Here is a 16,535-nt window from a genome sequence, read left to right as displayed (position 1 = left end):
CATGCCTCCAGTAGGACTCAGCTTCCACTACAAAGGATTCCTGAACCTCAATGGCTTTATTTGGTAAGCCAATTATTATTATTATTATTATTATTATTATTATTATTATTAAAAATAGCAAAGAATATGTTTTTATCCACGCAAAGGATTTAACACGTCGTGACAGCTTCTAGATTTAGACTGGGGAAATGGAAGACTTTGTCTAAGGAAATAGAAGGGAAAAGCTCTGCCTCCTGCCCCAACAAACCCTTGAACTTCCTCATTGTCCCCCCCCGCCCCCACTTTTCTATGTGTGTAGCAACATTCTGAAAACAGTAGTTTTGTAGATCCCAACTCACATGGGGCCTCAGAACCTTCAGGAGTTAATGGGAACCTTTCTTCCTGCTTTTATCTCCCTCTCCAGCTCCGGCTCACAGGGCACCCTCAGAACTCACACAGCGCAGTTGGGCTTCTCTTTCGTGTCACTACCGGATTATCAGGCTTAGTTGCCACCTATGAAGTTTCTCTTTCAAGCTCTCTCGGTGAGAGAGAGTACCAAGTACTTGAAACAAACCGTTGCTGGTGTGCTGGTTGGATCCCCTAGGTTCTCTGGAAGCAAGCTATGGCTAGTACCTGTCTGCTATGTACCCAGTCTGGGGGAAAGTAGCCACGGACAAAGGGCACGAGTGTCCTGGAGTTCTATCCCTCAGGAAAGAAGAGGCAGGAGGCCCATTGCTATGCTTTGGAGAGCTGTGCATTTCAACTGACTATTCACACTCTTGAGGTTTTTTTTCTAATAAAGTCAAAATACTGTTCTGGTCAGTGGAGGACTAACAAGCAGGACCTATGGTAGTCTGTGGTGCTCTCCCATCACAGCCCAGGAGTCATTTTAAGGGATAAAATCGAGGTAGGTTCAGGGACACGAACTCAGTTCCTGCATCTCTACTCCTTGATGGCTAACTCCCCAAAGACCAGTGATGGCTGCAACCAGTCCCAGGGCCAATTATGTAAGGGCTGAGAATGCATTCAGTGGAAAAAGTCCATTGTTCAAATTAAGGGAGAAGTGGGTTTGAACACCAAGAATGCAAAGGCAGAAAGAAACATCCTCTGTGTGTCAAAAGCTGGGATCAAAAATTCTGACCTGATAGGTCAGCTGGTAGCTGCTTCCATATTCTTCCTTAGCCTGACTTGAGGAGAGAAAAGACAGTGCTCAGACAAGCGCTACGAGCCTGTTGAAAAGTAGTGACCTGAGAAGAGAGGGAATTTAAGCCCTGGTGACTCAGAGGTCAATCACAGGGTCACATACAGAAGGCATCCTTCACCTGTTCAAGGCAGGGTTTGCCACAGAAAATCGTGTACTCTTGAGGTGATTAAACACTTCTGATTTGGGTGTTTTTTCTCTCTCCTCTCTCTTTCTTCCTTCTTTGGTAGATTTTTATTCTTTAGAAACTGTTCATAGAAAATTCTATGCTTGTGAAAAAATTAGAAAGAAAAGTTTGATAAACACTCCTGTCTGTATCTCTTAACAGCAACGCGCTGAGGCTGCGAGTGACGGCACACTCATGAGTCGCCTGAAACATGTTTTAGCCAACACTTCATTTTCATGGTGTTGAAGCACACACATCTCAGTTCAGAGAAGGTATTAATTGCCTGATATGGTCCAGTTCTAGGTTGTTTCAAGGATGTTAAAAAAGGTACAGTGGCAAATGAAGCCATACTGCTTATCCTTTTAGCCTCAGGAAAATGGGAGTTTCCAGGTCTCGATGTGTGGATATCCATCATATTGTGATAGGAAGAATTAGGAGAGGGGAGAAGGTCTCTGGAGACGGTTCAGGTCAACATTCCTTTTGATAAATGCTTGGGGAAGGGCGATGGTGAACTTCAGGTTATTTTGGAGTTTGGGATATTTGCTTCTATATAAGGAGGTATTGAGGGACGGACCCAAGTTTAACCAGCTGATTCACTTATGCTCCCTAATGCCGTCATGTGTGCTGCGGCTGCTTCCCACAGCCTATCAGCTTTTGTGCACTCATGCTTTGCCTGTGCCCTCTCCCATGAGGCCAGGGGTAGAATTTTCCACTTGTCCAATCATGCCACTGCTCAAGACGTTTGGAATTTGAGATTTTCAGATTTGGGTTCAGGCATGTAGTAAGGAAGGGGTGATGCAGGGACAGAGGGGTATAGGTGGGCAGGACTTGGAACAGAGTCTCAAAGAGGGACAGAAAATACACCACCCCCCATTCACACCACATGCCCTACAGGAGCATGATTAACTTGGTCCAGAAGATGAATACTTCGTTTCTGGAAGGTGGAATTTCTGTTTCATTGTATCCTGTAACAAGTGATTGATAATACTGAAAAGGGCTCATTTTAATCAAACTTTTGCTATGAAGTCACAGAAGCCATGGGTTGAGGCCACAGTGTTTGTTTTACTAACTTTGTTTCTTTAAGTTGTAACACAAAGTTGATTCTGTCTACAGAATTGGAAGCTGAAATAGCTGATCTTTTTATTCCTCTTAAAATGGAATTGTACTGAAGTGTCTGTAAAAGACTCCAATTTATAATCTTTAGCACAATATGAATACATAGCAGCTCTTGGTATGGATTAATGCGCGGCAGTTATTGTCACAGGCATAAATTAAGCAGTGCCAGGGAGATAAAGCCTGTTAGCAGCTGCTGATGGTAGCTGAATTTGGACACTCAGTGAAAGGGAGTGATCGTATCTGAGACCTATATTGTAAATAGCTTCCTGTAATTGCAGGGAATTTGAAGTGAAAATTCAATTTCTTCTTTACTATTATACTTGCCTAATTTTGTCTGAGTTTCAACAGTGTCCTCTTAAGAGCCATGGATAAGGACTGGTACTCATCAGAATGAAAATTTTCAAAGAACCTGATATAACCCTGGCCTTTGGTGTACAAAAAAAAATTAAAATTGATTAGCTAACTTGGCTCTTTGGACTTATTTTTCACATGACTAATTTCTATGAAAACCGTGCTATAAAATGCCAGAACCATTCTAAAATTCCAAATGGACTTTTATGAAATTTGCATAGTTTACAAGGATTGTTTGGTATTGACAGCTTGTCTTGGGATTTCCCAGTCATTTAATTTCATGGCATCAGAGGTGGATAACTGCTCCCCAAAATTTTTCTTCAGGCCCCAGGTCTCATCTATTTCAGGTCTCTTTCGGGTCCTGAACATATAACTTGGTTGTTTGGCTCCTCACAATCTCCTCTCATACTCTCAGTAAGACTCTAGGCAGCTGATGACATCACCAGTCTGGTCCCCCAACTGGGCCTACTCTCTGGCCTGGCTCCTACCATAAATCTACAAGTAATGGGTATCCCAGCAGCTTCCACAGAGACATACAGATAACACTCACACATCCTTCCCATATTTAATGCTGCTGTTTGTACCCTGGAATCTTGTTTGTCCAGAGGCCATCATTGTTTCCACTCTTCTGTTTTCTCCACCATCTGCTTCAGACAGCTTGGCCAAGTAGAGACAGGGGCAGTTGCTCTTCAGCTTTGTGCTCCTTACCTAGGTTCTGCACCTGGACATTCCCATCCACAGACAATTATTACCCCTCATGGATATGGAACATGGGCTGGGAGATCCCATGCCAGGCATCTAATCCTGCTCTGGTATTATGTGGCTTGTGACACTGGTGGGCATTTGTCCTGACCGTAAAAGAGGATCTGGGTCATTTGATCTCTCAAGGTCTCTCTGATTGCCTGAGCTCTCGGCATCCAATTGGGGAATGTTCAAGTAAGCAGATGTCTGTAGACAAGGAGCCCAACGCCTATCACAAGACCTCACTGTACAAGCCCTCTCTGAAGGTCTTGAGAGAGCTCCAGCTCCACGCAGTCATTGAACAAGATATTTAGAACATTTTTGTTTGTTTCAATTAACTTAGTAAGTTTTGGTTTCATTTCATGTCCTTACACATTTGGTTTAATTAATATGAAAATTCCCAAACTCTAGTTTTTGCAGTAGTTTTCATTATCTCCTAAATATTTCCATTTTTGTATTGAAAGTGCGAGGCCAGCGCTTAACCTGAACCCGTCTGTATTTGGCTCAGGCTAGCCTCTATTAGCCACACAGCACTGAGTAAATCTAGATCCATTCAATCAGTTCAGTGAACTGTGATTACGAAATTATAGTTTGGGCAAGAATTATTGCCTGTGATGGAAATTTCAATATTCGATCTGAGAGTTTTGGCTTAATAAACCATTTAATTTAATCTTAATTTTAAAAGACCAATGACTGCTGCTAAAATCAGAACTACACTTGGAGGTTATCTAACTTTTAAACATTACTAAGGACACATGTGACGTTGATTGCACATACAGGGATAGCTGTATGTGCGAATCATGGTGAGCGGGAGGTACAGCCACAATCTCATCTTCGCTGCTCACAAGCAGACACAAGTGTCCAGGAGATTAGAACTTAGGGGTGGATGGGAGCTTCTACACCCTGTCCTCTGTGGTCAAGGCTTACAGCGTTGAAGTCATGTTCAGGAGAGGACAGAACATGTTAGCCAAGATCATTTAGCTGCCGTTTCAGGGTTAGGGCCATGCGATCCTTCCCTCCCCACTGCCAAGGACACACATCAGCTTGCCTACTTCCCCACCTCCTTTCTCTTCTTTCCAATCCTTGTTTGTAGAGTCCTCCATGTAGGCTGACACGGATGCATGAAACACCCTAAACCTGGAAACCTCTGGGATGGTGCAAAGACAACCCTCGAGAGACATCGAGCCTGTCATGCTACAGAATGATGCTTCTGCTGGGCAGGTGCAAAGGGCGATGCTTAAGTGGTGGTCCTCATGGGCTCCTGCTTCTAAGCTCTGTGTCCTTTGTGCCCTGAGTCTCTCTCTCTCTTTTTGACCCTGTCTGCTTTCTGGGCCACCAGAGTATGGCACAAATCTACCTTGTCTACAAAGTCACCTAGGAATTTCCTCATGGAAAGTACCTCTCAGATCTCTTGGGTTTTACACATCTTATTCACATTTTTCTCATTATCCTGGCATCTTGCTATTGCTGCCTGTGGCCTCTGAACCTATCTGTCCCTCGCTCTTACCTTCTATACTGAAGCCCACTCATTTTTTGAAGCATTTTGGCCTACCAGGATTTGGCCTACTCACTTGCCCATGTGAATACCTAAGTAAACTCTTGCTGAGCATAAACATCGCTGAAAGAATCCAGAAAATCCTAATGACCTCCCAACCCCCAATTAAAGAGTACATTTGAAAAGCTAAAACCAGGAGGCAGAAGTAGTTTACCCTGATCTGTAGTTGACTTAGAGGGGAGTGCTTTCCCAGAGCCAGAGGCACAGAGCTCTCACAAGCTTCATAGCTCTGATGACAGATCCTACAGCCCCTTCAGTTGCATATAAACACTTCTGTGACACAACAGGAAATCCATAGTTTTCGTGGATCCCCCTAACCTGTAACCATGAAGTAGCCTGAAAACCTTTCATTCCTAGGCCTTCACTTTTTATTTAAGAACCAATCTCCTTTCTTTGTACTTCCTCATCCCTGTCATAATGATCTTTTGTGTTCTATCAGCCTAGGCATTCTTCATGGACCACAAAGGGTGTCTTGCTGCAGTGATGAATCAAAAACACATACTGGGTTGGGGGTGTCCATATTTTCTGGAACAGCAAGAGAAAGTGGACAGAGTGAGGATGCCTCCAGCAACAGAGACTGTAAACGTGCTGTGTAAAAGCCAGGTTGGGGCTGGGCAATAGGTGACAGGGAGCCCCAGCACCTTCCAAGCTTTCCTGTCAATGTCACCTTCTATCTCATCACGATGAGCACTAAGGGACATATGTGACATGCTTAGCCTAGACCTGGCAGGCAGTATGTGGCTAATAAACACCGCCCTTAAAGAATGTATAACCTGTGGGAAAGGTGTATCATAGACTAAGCATGGGAAACAAAATAAGGTGTTATCTGTTATTTTACAAACAGAACAAGCACTATATCCACATTTGCATATCCAAAGGTAGATTGGAACCTTTAGAATGTAGTAGAATGAGTTCAAACGATGTAACTCTCCTGGCAGAGGACATGTATGTCCGAAGACATTTATGCCCCTCCTTTTGTTGGTCAGATTAATGAACTCGAAAGAATTTTTAAAAATTTCCAAGAATCCTAGGTGGAAGGGAAAGGTTGATGCGCCAGCCAAAGGAGGACCTCGCTTGGAAGGAAGAGACTTTACATACTTCTATGACGGCTTGCATGGGCACGCTTACACCTTCTGGCCTTTACTTCATCTTTTCTATAAATGTGACATTGTTACAGAAAAAGCTGAGAAAAGCTAGGAGCTTGCTTTTCCTTATTTGGTCAAATTAACTGAATCCATTTTCCTTGATCATTTTACTTACTGATTTCAGAAGTAGTAGGTTTATAGACAAACAACTATTTATTTCTGAATCCTAAATTATCTGTCCCTCCCTCTTTTCTCCATCCTTCTCCCCACTTTATTCCCTTTCTTTCCTCCATTCTTATCTCTTCTCTCTCCTCCCCCTAGTCATCCTTCCCTCCATTCCTTTCTCTCTCCCTATTTCATTCTTTCCACCATCCCCTTTCCTTGTCTCTCTCCTTTTCTATCTTTTTTCCCTCTTTCTCTCCTTTCCCCTTGCTACTCCAACCCCTAGAAACTACATTTCCAAATTATGCCACTTGATTCCACTTCTTGCTGGTACATCTCTTCAACTAAAAGAGAGGGAGGCAGGGCATGAGTCTTCTACTGTTTGTATAGAGAAGCAGGGACCTGAGAGCCTGGGGGTTGATGGGTCAGCTTTGGGCAGGCTCAACTTTGGGTCCTGTGGGCAGAGTCCTTCTGCAACCTGCAGTGGTGAATTTTTGCTTAGCATCAGAGTGTTTCTTTGGCATGATGCCAGGGCTTATAAAAACAGGCTAAATAATAATAATGCTCCAAATTAAGTCATCAGAGAACTGGTTAGTGGAATATGAGTGGAAGCACACCATGGGGGCAGTGTTAGCATGGTTAATCTCATCCTCAAACCTCAGATTGAAGCAAAACAAATCTGGAGGAAGAGCATGTCCCACAAGACAGGACAACTGCTTCTTGTTTTATCCTGCTTCTTGGGGTTGAGAGAGGGGGCAGCTGAGAGCAGCTTTGCTTTCATTTGCTCAAATTCGGAAGGGATGTCTCTCCCTCCTGATGTTGTCATTTGTTCATTTGCCTCGCTGAGAAGTTACCAGTCTAACTTACTGGCGTGGGGGTGGGGGAGTCAAATTCTTACTTTCTTCGGAGAGATCATTCTCCTCTGCTTCCCTCTCCATCTCCTTGCACCAGCCTTCCATCCTCTTCGTCTCCGTGTGCAGCAATTTCAGAAACCATGAGCCGTCCCTTCGGCACGGAGACATCCTGCCAGTCTCCACCGTGTCCAGTGATGGCTCCAGCCAGGGATCCGGGGGCGGCAGGGTAGACGTGTCCACCTGTGTCCTGTAGTCTTCCCTGTAACTGAAGAGGCCCTGCGTCCGCACAGTCCTCAGTGCCCCATACTGGGTCGGGGTACTGGGCTCTGAATGGCGCTGGAAGGAGGATCCAAACTGCAGGCCCTTGTCCTCCATGGTGATATGTCCGGGGAAGCCCTCCAGCTCTAAGTCAGCCTGCACAGCAGCCGTGACACTGTTGGAGCGCTTGAAACGGCCATGCCTGGAAAAGGAGGGAAGGACAGAGGAAAGATGCAGTCTTGTCCCTTGGGCCCTTCATGGGGACCCCCTGAGCCTCAGCACTAACACCCACTTGCAAGCCCAACCATCTACGCTGAGTGCCACTGTGGGGAACACAGAGCGTGACAAATGAATGGACTTCGATATCAACCTAACTCAAATTCTAGGTAACACCCATTTACCACTCCAGTATATTGGGTGAGTTAGAGTGGTTTTCAGTGGTGGTAGGGCACTATTTCTCAACCTTCCTAATGCTGTGACCCTTTAAATACAGTTCCTCATGTTGTGGTCGCCCCCAATGTTTCGTTGCTACTTCATAACTGTAATTTTGCTACTGTTACACATATCTGAAATGCAGTATGCCTGACATGCAGACCCACCCCAGAGGGTCACGACCCACAGGTTGAGAACTGCTGCTCTAGAGACATGCTAGGTCTATGAACTGCGGCCCATGTATAAAGCGATGCGCTCTGTAGAGCTTTAGGTGATACTGTGAATTTCCTTGCAGTCCAGGTCTTTCCTGTTAGAGTCTGAGACTCTTCAGGACGGACTGCCCCCAGCACAAGAGAGGGCACCTGAGGCTTTCAATGTAGAGCCCAGTACTTTCTGCTACTGTGCAGCTAGCAAATATTTTACTTAATACCAGGAAAATGTTTTTTTCTGCCCTGGTTCAAAATTGTGCCACACCTACACATGCACATTTGTATTCTATACTTCCAGGTAAAACTTCTGAAATGAGACAATTACAGGACATAGCTGACATACGGGCTCTTTCTCCCGCTTCTTTCTACCTGTCGGTGTTTCTCGTCTTTCTCTCTTATTATTTTCATCGTTATAAGGTGAGAAACACATCTGCCCTGCCTTCAGCCCACTCTGTTTTGAAAAAGGCTTCTGGATAAAGGACTTTGACCTTCCAGGGCTGTGAGCTATGATGCTATTTTAATGGGTGGTAAATTACTTTAGAAAGAATTATTCCCTTCCCTCCTATAAAAAATCAAGGCAGGCCCCATGTTCATTCATACTTGAGCGACATAAATGGGGGAAGTATGAACGAATGGCCTGTCTCCGCAGGCAGCATGAATTACTGACGGCCAGTGCAGAGAGATCGGAAATCTTGCAGCCCAGTGTTTAGCAAGCAGCTGGCTGGGGGGACACGGCCACTCTGAAGGGGGGAGTTACCGCTTTTCATCTTCTACTTGCACACCAACAGAGTGGTACTCCCGTAGGCCTCTGCTCTCCGTGTCGGAATCCGTGGCTGTTTCTACCTAATGCAACACAGAACATCTCGCTTTAGACCAAAGGCATGAATATCTGGTCAGTGACTACTTTCTTCTTGTTCATTTGCTGTAATTATTTGTGTACTTGTTTAATTAATGCAGAAATGCACTTGATCAAGTAGAAACAAATGAGAGAGCAAGAGGGAGAGAGAGAGAGAGAGAGAGGAGAGGTATTCATTCCTGTGTAATTATATGGCTACCGGGGTTTCATTGAATTTTACGTAACTACTTGAGCTCAATGCTGCACTTGAGTCTTTTAGACATATGCAGATAAAACTGCTTAGTTCAGCTCAAGCAAAAAAAAAAAAAAAAAAAAAAAAAAAAGGCTGTAGCTGGCCTGCATTGTTACAGAACATGAAAGCTCTTATCACACTTTGCAGTGAAGAAGGTGAGCATGGTGTGAGCCACACACAGCTAACAATGACAGACAAGCGATTTAAGAGGAGTGTACTGATGGCTGCAGCCACACACAGAACGACACAGGAAGGGCTGGGAGCACCTTCAGGGACACGCAGAAGCCTTGTGGCTGCTCGGATGGCCAGCAGGCTGCTCGAGGTGACAACAGAGACAGGCATCCCGAAGAGAATCCTCACCATGGCCCTACTGGCTAAGAAGTTCCCCCCAAACCCACCGGGCATCTCAGTGACTGTCAGCTACGGGGAACAGTTACGCAATGGATCCCTACGTAGGGAATTCTGTGAGGCTGAGGCTGGTGAGGCTGTGGAGATCTGTCCAGGCACCAGGCAGCCTCTTCTTCACTCCGAGCACCAACTGAGGCATCTACGGGACTGGTAAGCCCAAGTTCAAATCTCACGATAGAAAAACACATGTTCTTAAAAATGTAACAGTCCCTTCTGGGAAGTGCAGAGTGGTCAACCCATGACTACTGTACCCCGTGTGTTTAGGAGGAGAAACAGCTGTCCCGGGCCTGACTGTGATCCCGGATGCCCCTCCAGGCTCCACAGGTCGGGGGAGGTGGTGGTTGTAGACATATGAGATTTACTTGACCCAGAGCCAGATGCTGGCTCAGCGTCTTAAGCTTCGTCTCTCACCATGCACACAAAGACCCTGGCTGTTCCTAGCAAACCAGGGAAGGTGAGAAACTTGTCCGGGGGTTCCTAGCTTACTGTATACAGCACCAGAATCCCAGCCCAGGTACTTGTGACCTCAGAGCACTGCTTTCCACGACCCTCAGAGCCACAGAAGTCTCAGAGCTTTTGCATTCCCAACCAAAGGGTAGACCGGTTCAGTGTTGCTGTTTCTAACAGCTGGAAGGAGGGAAGGGTAGAATGCAGGTAGGATTCTGGAGTGACAACCCAACCTTCCTGTTAAGGGTCACCATTCTGCCTCTTATTTCTAAGTGGCCAAGGCCTCACTGAATTGTATGTACCTTACTGGGCATGTAGACTGTTGATACTTCACACAGAAGGCCTTAATATAAATTAATATGTTTAAAATTCTATGTCAGGACACAGAGAGCTATCATTCATTCATTCATTCATTCATTTTGGTAGGGGTAGGGTCCAGGGGCTCTGCATACACTAGGCACTCTACTATGGAATTCCACCCCAGCCTTCCCTTGTGTTTTATTTACATACCTTTCTACGTTATGAATGCAACCTAATTAGCTTATTAGTTTTCAATGGAGGGATGATTTGGTTATTTCTAGCTTCCCACCATTGCTCATGATGCTTCTTTTGAGTGCTCTTGGGTAAAGCTTTGGGAACGCCTTTGAACGGCTTGTGGTTGATGAGTCATTTTTACAGCTTTAAAGGATCTCACTACTGAAGTTTTCTCCAGTCACGATCTTACTCTGTCACCCAACCTGGTCTCAGATCTATGAATCTCCGGCCTCAGTCTCCCAAATTCTGGGTTATAGGCATGCACCCCCTTGCCTTGAGATATATTGCCATATTTGAGAGATGTATAATGTGAGTAACATAAATTAACATATATTCTCTCAGAGAGATTTTGAAGTGGAAACAGCATACCTTTCCTTTCTGTGATAAAAATATTGAAAATAGTCATGTAATTTACTTCACTCCTAGGAGTGGAGTGGAAAGAGGAAAGCGGTGGCGATACACTCTGACCCATGTGAGGTGTTTGTCACTGTGTTATTTCTAAGGGGAAATACGTGAAAAGGACTCTTTAGCAAATCATTCTTTAGTCATGATGACAGATGCCCTGCAGTTATTTAAATGATGGTTGTAAAGTAAAAAAACATTAAAAAATGCTTTTGATGGAATTAGACTCAAGTGCATGGACTGACAGGTATTATTTGCCAGAGTGTTAGAAGACATAGATATACTCTCATGTGTATACACAAACATATACACACAGAGATACATACAATCACACACAGAAACATATCCTATATATAAGACCCCTCCAGCCCCCCAATTTTTCTTTCTAATGCAAGTCACTTTCAGGATGCCCTAGAAAGGTAGAGCTTCTGGGCCCCTTTGGTTCTGCTCCAAGCTAGTGGAATCACCATTAGGAGAATCTCTTTAGCTCTGTTGGTCTTTGCTTCCTTGTTTAAAAACATGGGCACATTTAACATCTCCCAGGACAAAGATTAGCCAGAAAGGTTTGTCTGCAGCAAACCCCATGTCTTCCCAGTGCCAGGACCCTCAGGAGAGTTATACACACATTAAGTTAAAGAGATGCTCATTGGATGAGTTTTGCCAATTTTATAGAAGTTATCATAAGAAACTGTTCTTAAAAAAATCAAGCTATCTGTGGTATAAGGCTGAAGGGCTGTGATAGCATGTGTCCAAAAGAAGCTCAAGATTTGCCAACATCAGAATCCCTGAGAAGAGAAACCCAGGGTAGAGAAGAGCGTGATCAATGGGAAAGAGCAAACAAGACGTCCCGTGAGGAAACTTGCTCACCAGTGTGAATAAACTACACCATTGTGCAAAATGTCTGTGTATATGCCCATCTACGAGGTCCACCTAGGATGCAGAACCAATGAGGAGAAACAAGAATCAGTGAAGTCCTTCTGAGCGACTCTGGAGGCAGAATCTGTGTTGGGTTCCCCAGTAAACAGTGAAGAACAGCACATAAACAAGTAACTCCGAGGTGGATGATGGGCATCTTTACACTCCCAGGCATGGCTACCCTCAGGTCTTGCTGAGCTACAGACAGAGGGAAGTAGAGGGAGGGTTCCATGAGGACGGGGTGGGAAAGGCATTATGGATAGGATCTGCTTGAGAAGTAAGGAGTGTGGTAGAGACTGTCGGCATGTGCACATGTGGACATAGCGTGAGGATGGCTACAGACCCAAGAGTGATGGCATCAGGGCAGAAGCCTAAGGCATTCTCTCCTGGGCCCAGCTCCACTCTCACCAGACCAGGTCTGGTGCTAAACTGCAGCAAAGCAGCCTTAGTCTGAGCCCTGAGCTTCTGCTAGCTCCTGAGGCGGAAGCCCAGAGCACTGAGGTCGCTCAGGAGTACCTGAGCTCCCACCTGGAGCTGTTGTTCTCCAGACGTGCTCCTTAGGCTCCAACTTTTGAATCTTCCTTGGAGCAAGGCAGAGGTGTGGATTTTGAGATAAATTCATTGTTTCATTCAGGGCCCCATTCTAAGTTCAGGAGCTAAACAGGGTGTTGTAGTGAGGTGCTTCGGGGTTCCAAAACAGTAGTGGAGGCACTGTGTGTGCATGTGTGTGCGTGTGCGTGCGTGTGTGTGCATGTGTATGTGTGCACGCATATGCCAGGGTACGGCTACATAGTCGTCTCTGTAGAAAGCACGTGGTAGTGAGTATTCCCATGGCACAGGAATCCCAGGCACAAGAGGCTGAAGACTAGGTGCCTTCTACCGAGGCAGTTTCACAAGTACACACGTCCACACAAAATGAAGACCTTTCCACTACAGACACTTCGCAAATGGATAAAACAAAAACGGAAACAAACCGAACAAGGAGGAAAGGGTTAAATCGGCCTGGCATGGTGAAGTGGGTCGGAGCCAGGTGACAGACAGTTCCAGGTCTGATGACCTGCGTGGGGACTTCAGAGCACTCAGCCTCTTCTCAGCCCAGGCCTGAGATGTCAGTTCCGCGATCCAGTTTAAAGTCCAGAGCTCTCAAAATCTGACCGTGCAGTTCTAAGGCCAAATTCACCACACAGAGACCCACCATTTAAGGGCCAGGGGGTGGGGGCTCATATTTACGCTAAGCTGGGTGCAAAGAAAAGGGGGGATAGGGTGACAGGTGTAGCCATGTACATTACAGGTACCACACTGGGCAGAGTCCAGCAGGCTCCATTTAGACCCTGGAGCCTAGCCTTTAAAGCATATTCCTTTATTTTTAATGATGTGTATGTTGTACCCGTTAGTACATATGTCATGAAAAGTGCAATGTCTGTGCAGCCCAGAGGCATTGGCTCTCGGCATTGCTATAGGCTGTTGTGAGTTGTCTGACCTGTTTGTTTCTGTCTTCTGCAGGAGTGGTACAAGCTCTAAATGACTGAGCCATTTCTCCAGACCCCTGGATCCTAGCCTTGACTGTAGAGGGTCATATGACACCTGCAGACTGGAGTGGTTAATCCCGGAGCCAACGGCGTTCAGCAGAGGAGGCAATGTTTACCGATGGTGTGCTGTCGGCATTCACGTGGTTCTTCCCAAGTTTCCTCAGAGAAAGGATGTTCTGGGTAAGTGGGCAGGGGTTTAGCCCAGACAGAAAGTAGGGCCCTTCAGTGCCGGATGCCATGTTCTGGGCTCTTCTCTATACGCTGGCTTCTGTTTCTGGGTCAGGCAGGGTGGATAATCCCAGGAGGGTGTGTGAGGGATGCTAAGGCAGGCTCCCTGGTGCAGAATTGCTTCCCAATTTAGCCTCAAGTCTCTGGGTAGCAGAGCCCTGTCAGGGATGTGGGAGGCCACCTGCTGGGCTTCATCCATTATGGTGGCACTTACAGCCATGCACTCTTCGGCAAGGCACTCACCTTGTGTTTCTCTTCCTTCGGTTGGGAATAATGGCACTTGGCCTGCAGGGTCACTAATGAGGATTAAGTGAAGATATGTCAGAGAGCTAGGGACAGGGGCAAGACACAGACTTATTTACTTGTTTACATCTGCTTTGTGTCTCTCAAGCACCAGCACTGCCCCTATCACCTCGATGTCTATGGATACCCTTTCACTCCTCTGACTCTTCCTTCTCACTGGTGGGGTGGAGGTCTGGCCACATTGCTTTGTTACAAACCCTGACACTTAGGTCTCTTCCACAACATTTTCATTTTTGCTTTTCAATTGATTTGATTTAGACAACTGTGAAGCTCTGGGTTCATGTAATGTTTTTGTTTTTGTTTTTGTTTTTGTTTTTGTTTTTCCTTTCCTTTCCCTACCGAAAAAAGAAGTTGAATGAGTTTACCAACTGGTGTCATGGTGTTCACACATATCTTTACTAAGCACTCACCACCAATACTGTCACAAACTCCATACCCAACACAAACCGAGAGCTCGCTATGTGACAGGCACTGTGCTAGGTGCTGGGGTACCAAGAGGCAGGAGGCATAGACCTAGCCTCCAGGGAACACAGTGAGGGAGGAGAGTGCCTGGACCTTATGACTTGGCTAGAGGCATGCAGGGTCCAGCTGTGAGGGGCAGACACTGTGTGGGAGTTCAGGTGTAGACCCAGCTAGGAGGAGGTAGCAGGAAGTGTTGTCTCCCTTTGGAGAGAGGTTGAGCCTCTATCCTCACTCCTAGGGCGGGTGCCTGATGGACATCTGTCTTAGAATAGAGTCTTAGCTACAGACTAAGACTATAGATGAAGTCTTAGACTAAGATTTAGCCACAGACTAAGACTAAGACTATATAAGTCTAAGCCACAGACAATAGACCTAGTAGAGAATGCGTATTTGGAGAATAATGGGTCTTCACTATAGACGTGCCTACAGACAGAAAAATGGCGGATGTCCCGTGCTTTCCCAGTTTCTAGCACTCCTCAGGCTTGTGAATTGTGCCTCTAGCTGGGGTTGGGGATGAGTTACTTCCCAGGGGTTGGCAAAGGTTCTGTGCAACAGTTTGAAGCACCTAGCAGAGTTCCTGGCACATAGAGCCAGGACAGAGAGGTGACAAGAGCACTCATATGAAGAATCCAGAGAAGAGAGAAGAAAACTTCATGCGAGCTTGGATTCGGAGATGTTCGGTACTTACATCTGACCTTGGGTAGGGTTGATGATCAGGGAATTCAGAATCCTAAACAAAACAACGAAGCCACAGTGTGGAGACCTGGCTCAAGGACCCAGGCCAGTGGGCAGACACCCCCCTGTTTCTGCCTGTCCCCCCAGTCCTATATGGGGCTATCCTTTCCAGCTCTGAGCAACTCCTCTTTGCAGGATGAATGTGTGGAGAACTAATCATTAGGATTTAAAAACATGCCAGATACAGGGTGAGCTGAGGTACAAGAAGGAAAAGGCAAAACATGTCAGCAAAGCTCAGCTTATGTGACCACACCCAAGGGCTTGGAAGAGGTCCCCTGAGACCACTTGTAAGACAGGCCCCTGATTTGATATTAAGCGTATTTCACTGCCCCTGAGCCAGGCTCCCTGATTCAGCTGAGGAGTGGCAGGGCCAGCCAGGCTGGAGGCCTACTGGAATGGCGGGACGCCCATACAAGGTCTGGCACCATAGGGGGCTGCTCCTGTGTGCAGAGGCCTCTGGGACAGCTGTGTGAGAAAGGGCCCAGTTGCACGAGGCCCTAGTTGGGCACACCCTCAGCTCACACACCACAGCACTTGGGTCTGCCTGCTTCTTTATTCCCAACATGTCTTGGGGACCAAAATGTTTTCAACAAGTCACTCACCTCCTTTACAGGCATCTAAATAACCTATCCAAAATGTCTGCCTAGCTGTCAGCCCTGAGGACTACACCTCTGGGGATCCCTAGGTAGTGAGGGAGGGGTGTCACATGACCCTCATCTCCCTGGGCTCTACCTGGGGTCTCTTACACTGCAGCAGGCTCATGTGGCCTCTCAGTGTTCACTGTCCTGCTTCTGTTAAGGGGCCAAAGACTTGGGGCTGTGACATGACTTTTGACTCAACCTACACAGGCGCCAGAGAGGGTGGTCAGGGGAGACTACCTGGACCCCGATGGAGGAGCAGCGGCTTTTAAGAAGCTCTTCAGCCTTGGAGACCAGGATTGCCTTGTCACTGCTTCTTGTTGAGCTACTCTGAGCGTCAGCTGCGTGGCGCTGAGCTGCAGCTGTTTCCAGAGCCAAATTCATGGCCTTGTTGCTGTCTAGACTGTCCATGGAGTTGTAGAGGCCACCACGGCTATCTTGAGGCCACGGGGACATCCTCTGGGCACGGCTTTCCTGGTAGGCGTCCTGCGTAGATTCTGTGCTGCTCTGGGCTGTCACAGAGATCAGAGGCTTGGAGGTGGTCCGAGGAGGCACCGGGGGAGGTGTCTTCTTGTAATTTGTGTAGGAGACAGCTGTAAGAGGAGAAGGTCCGGTTAGGGGAATGCCCACATTGAGATGGTGTACAGCTCTGCCCACAACTCACAGCTCAGTGAGTCTGTGTCTGGACCTTAGAAAGTCAGGTAAGACGTGCAAGATTCTATTGTGCTTAAAGATAT

The 16,535-nt window shown here is 46.4% G+C and overlaps 1 protein-coding gene and 1 long non-coding RNA gene across 6 annotated transcripts in view; one reads left to right on the top strand and one right to left on the bottom strand.

Moving 5' to 3' along the window:
• Window positions 1–16,535, bottom strand: part of Dlgap2 (DLG associated protein 2) — a 715,977-nt gene that overhangs the window by 13,759 nt on the left and 685,683 nt on the right. For 4 of the 5 annotated variants that reach the window (XM_060381432.1, XM_060381433.1, XM_060381434.1 and 1 more), the window contains 4 exons: window positions 16,039–16,391; window positions 15,114–15,155; window positions 8,867–8,952; window positions 7,255–7,670 (listed from right to left, as the gene is read on the bottom strand). In XM_060381432.1, coding sequence (XP_060237415.1) covers window positions 7,255–7,670; window positions 8,867–8,952; window positions 15,114–15,155; window positions 16,039–16,391 — 897 coding nt within the window. The remainder of the gene's footprint in view (window positions 1–7,254; window positions 7,671–8,866; window positions 8,953–15,113; window positions 15,156–16,038; window positions 16,392–16,535) is intronic. The other variant, XM_060381435.1, reaches the window with a different exon arrangement.
• LOC132653587 (uncharacterized) overlaps window positions 13,464–16,535 on the top strand; it is a 32,325-nt gene continuing 29,253 nt past the window's right edge. Inside the window, exon 1 of the long non-coding RNA XR_009591304.1 lies at window positions 13,464–13,612. This is a non-coding gene — a long non-coding RNA (uncharacterized LOC132653587). The remainder of the gene's footprint in view (window positions 13,613–16,535) is intronic.

This window comes from Meriones unguiculatus, chromosome 4 (assembly GCF_030254825.1).
Source record: "Meriones unguiculatus strain TT.TT164.6M chromosome 4, Bangor_MerUng_6.1, whole genome shotgun sequence".
Classification (NCBI taxonomy): Eukaryota; Metazoa; Chordata; class Mammalia; order Rodentia; family Muridae; genus Meriones; species Meriones unguiculatus.
The sequence above is the reverse complement of the archived record's forward strand: the minus strand, read 5'-3'. Positions and strand labels throughout refer to the sequence as shown.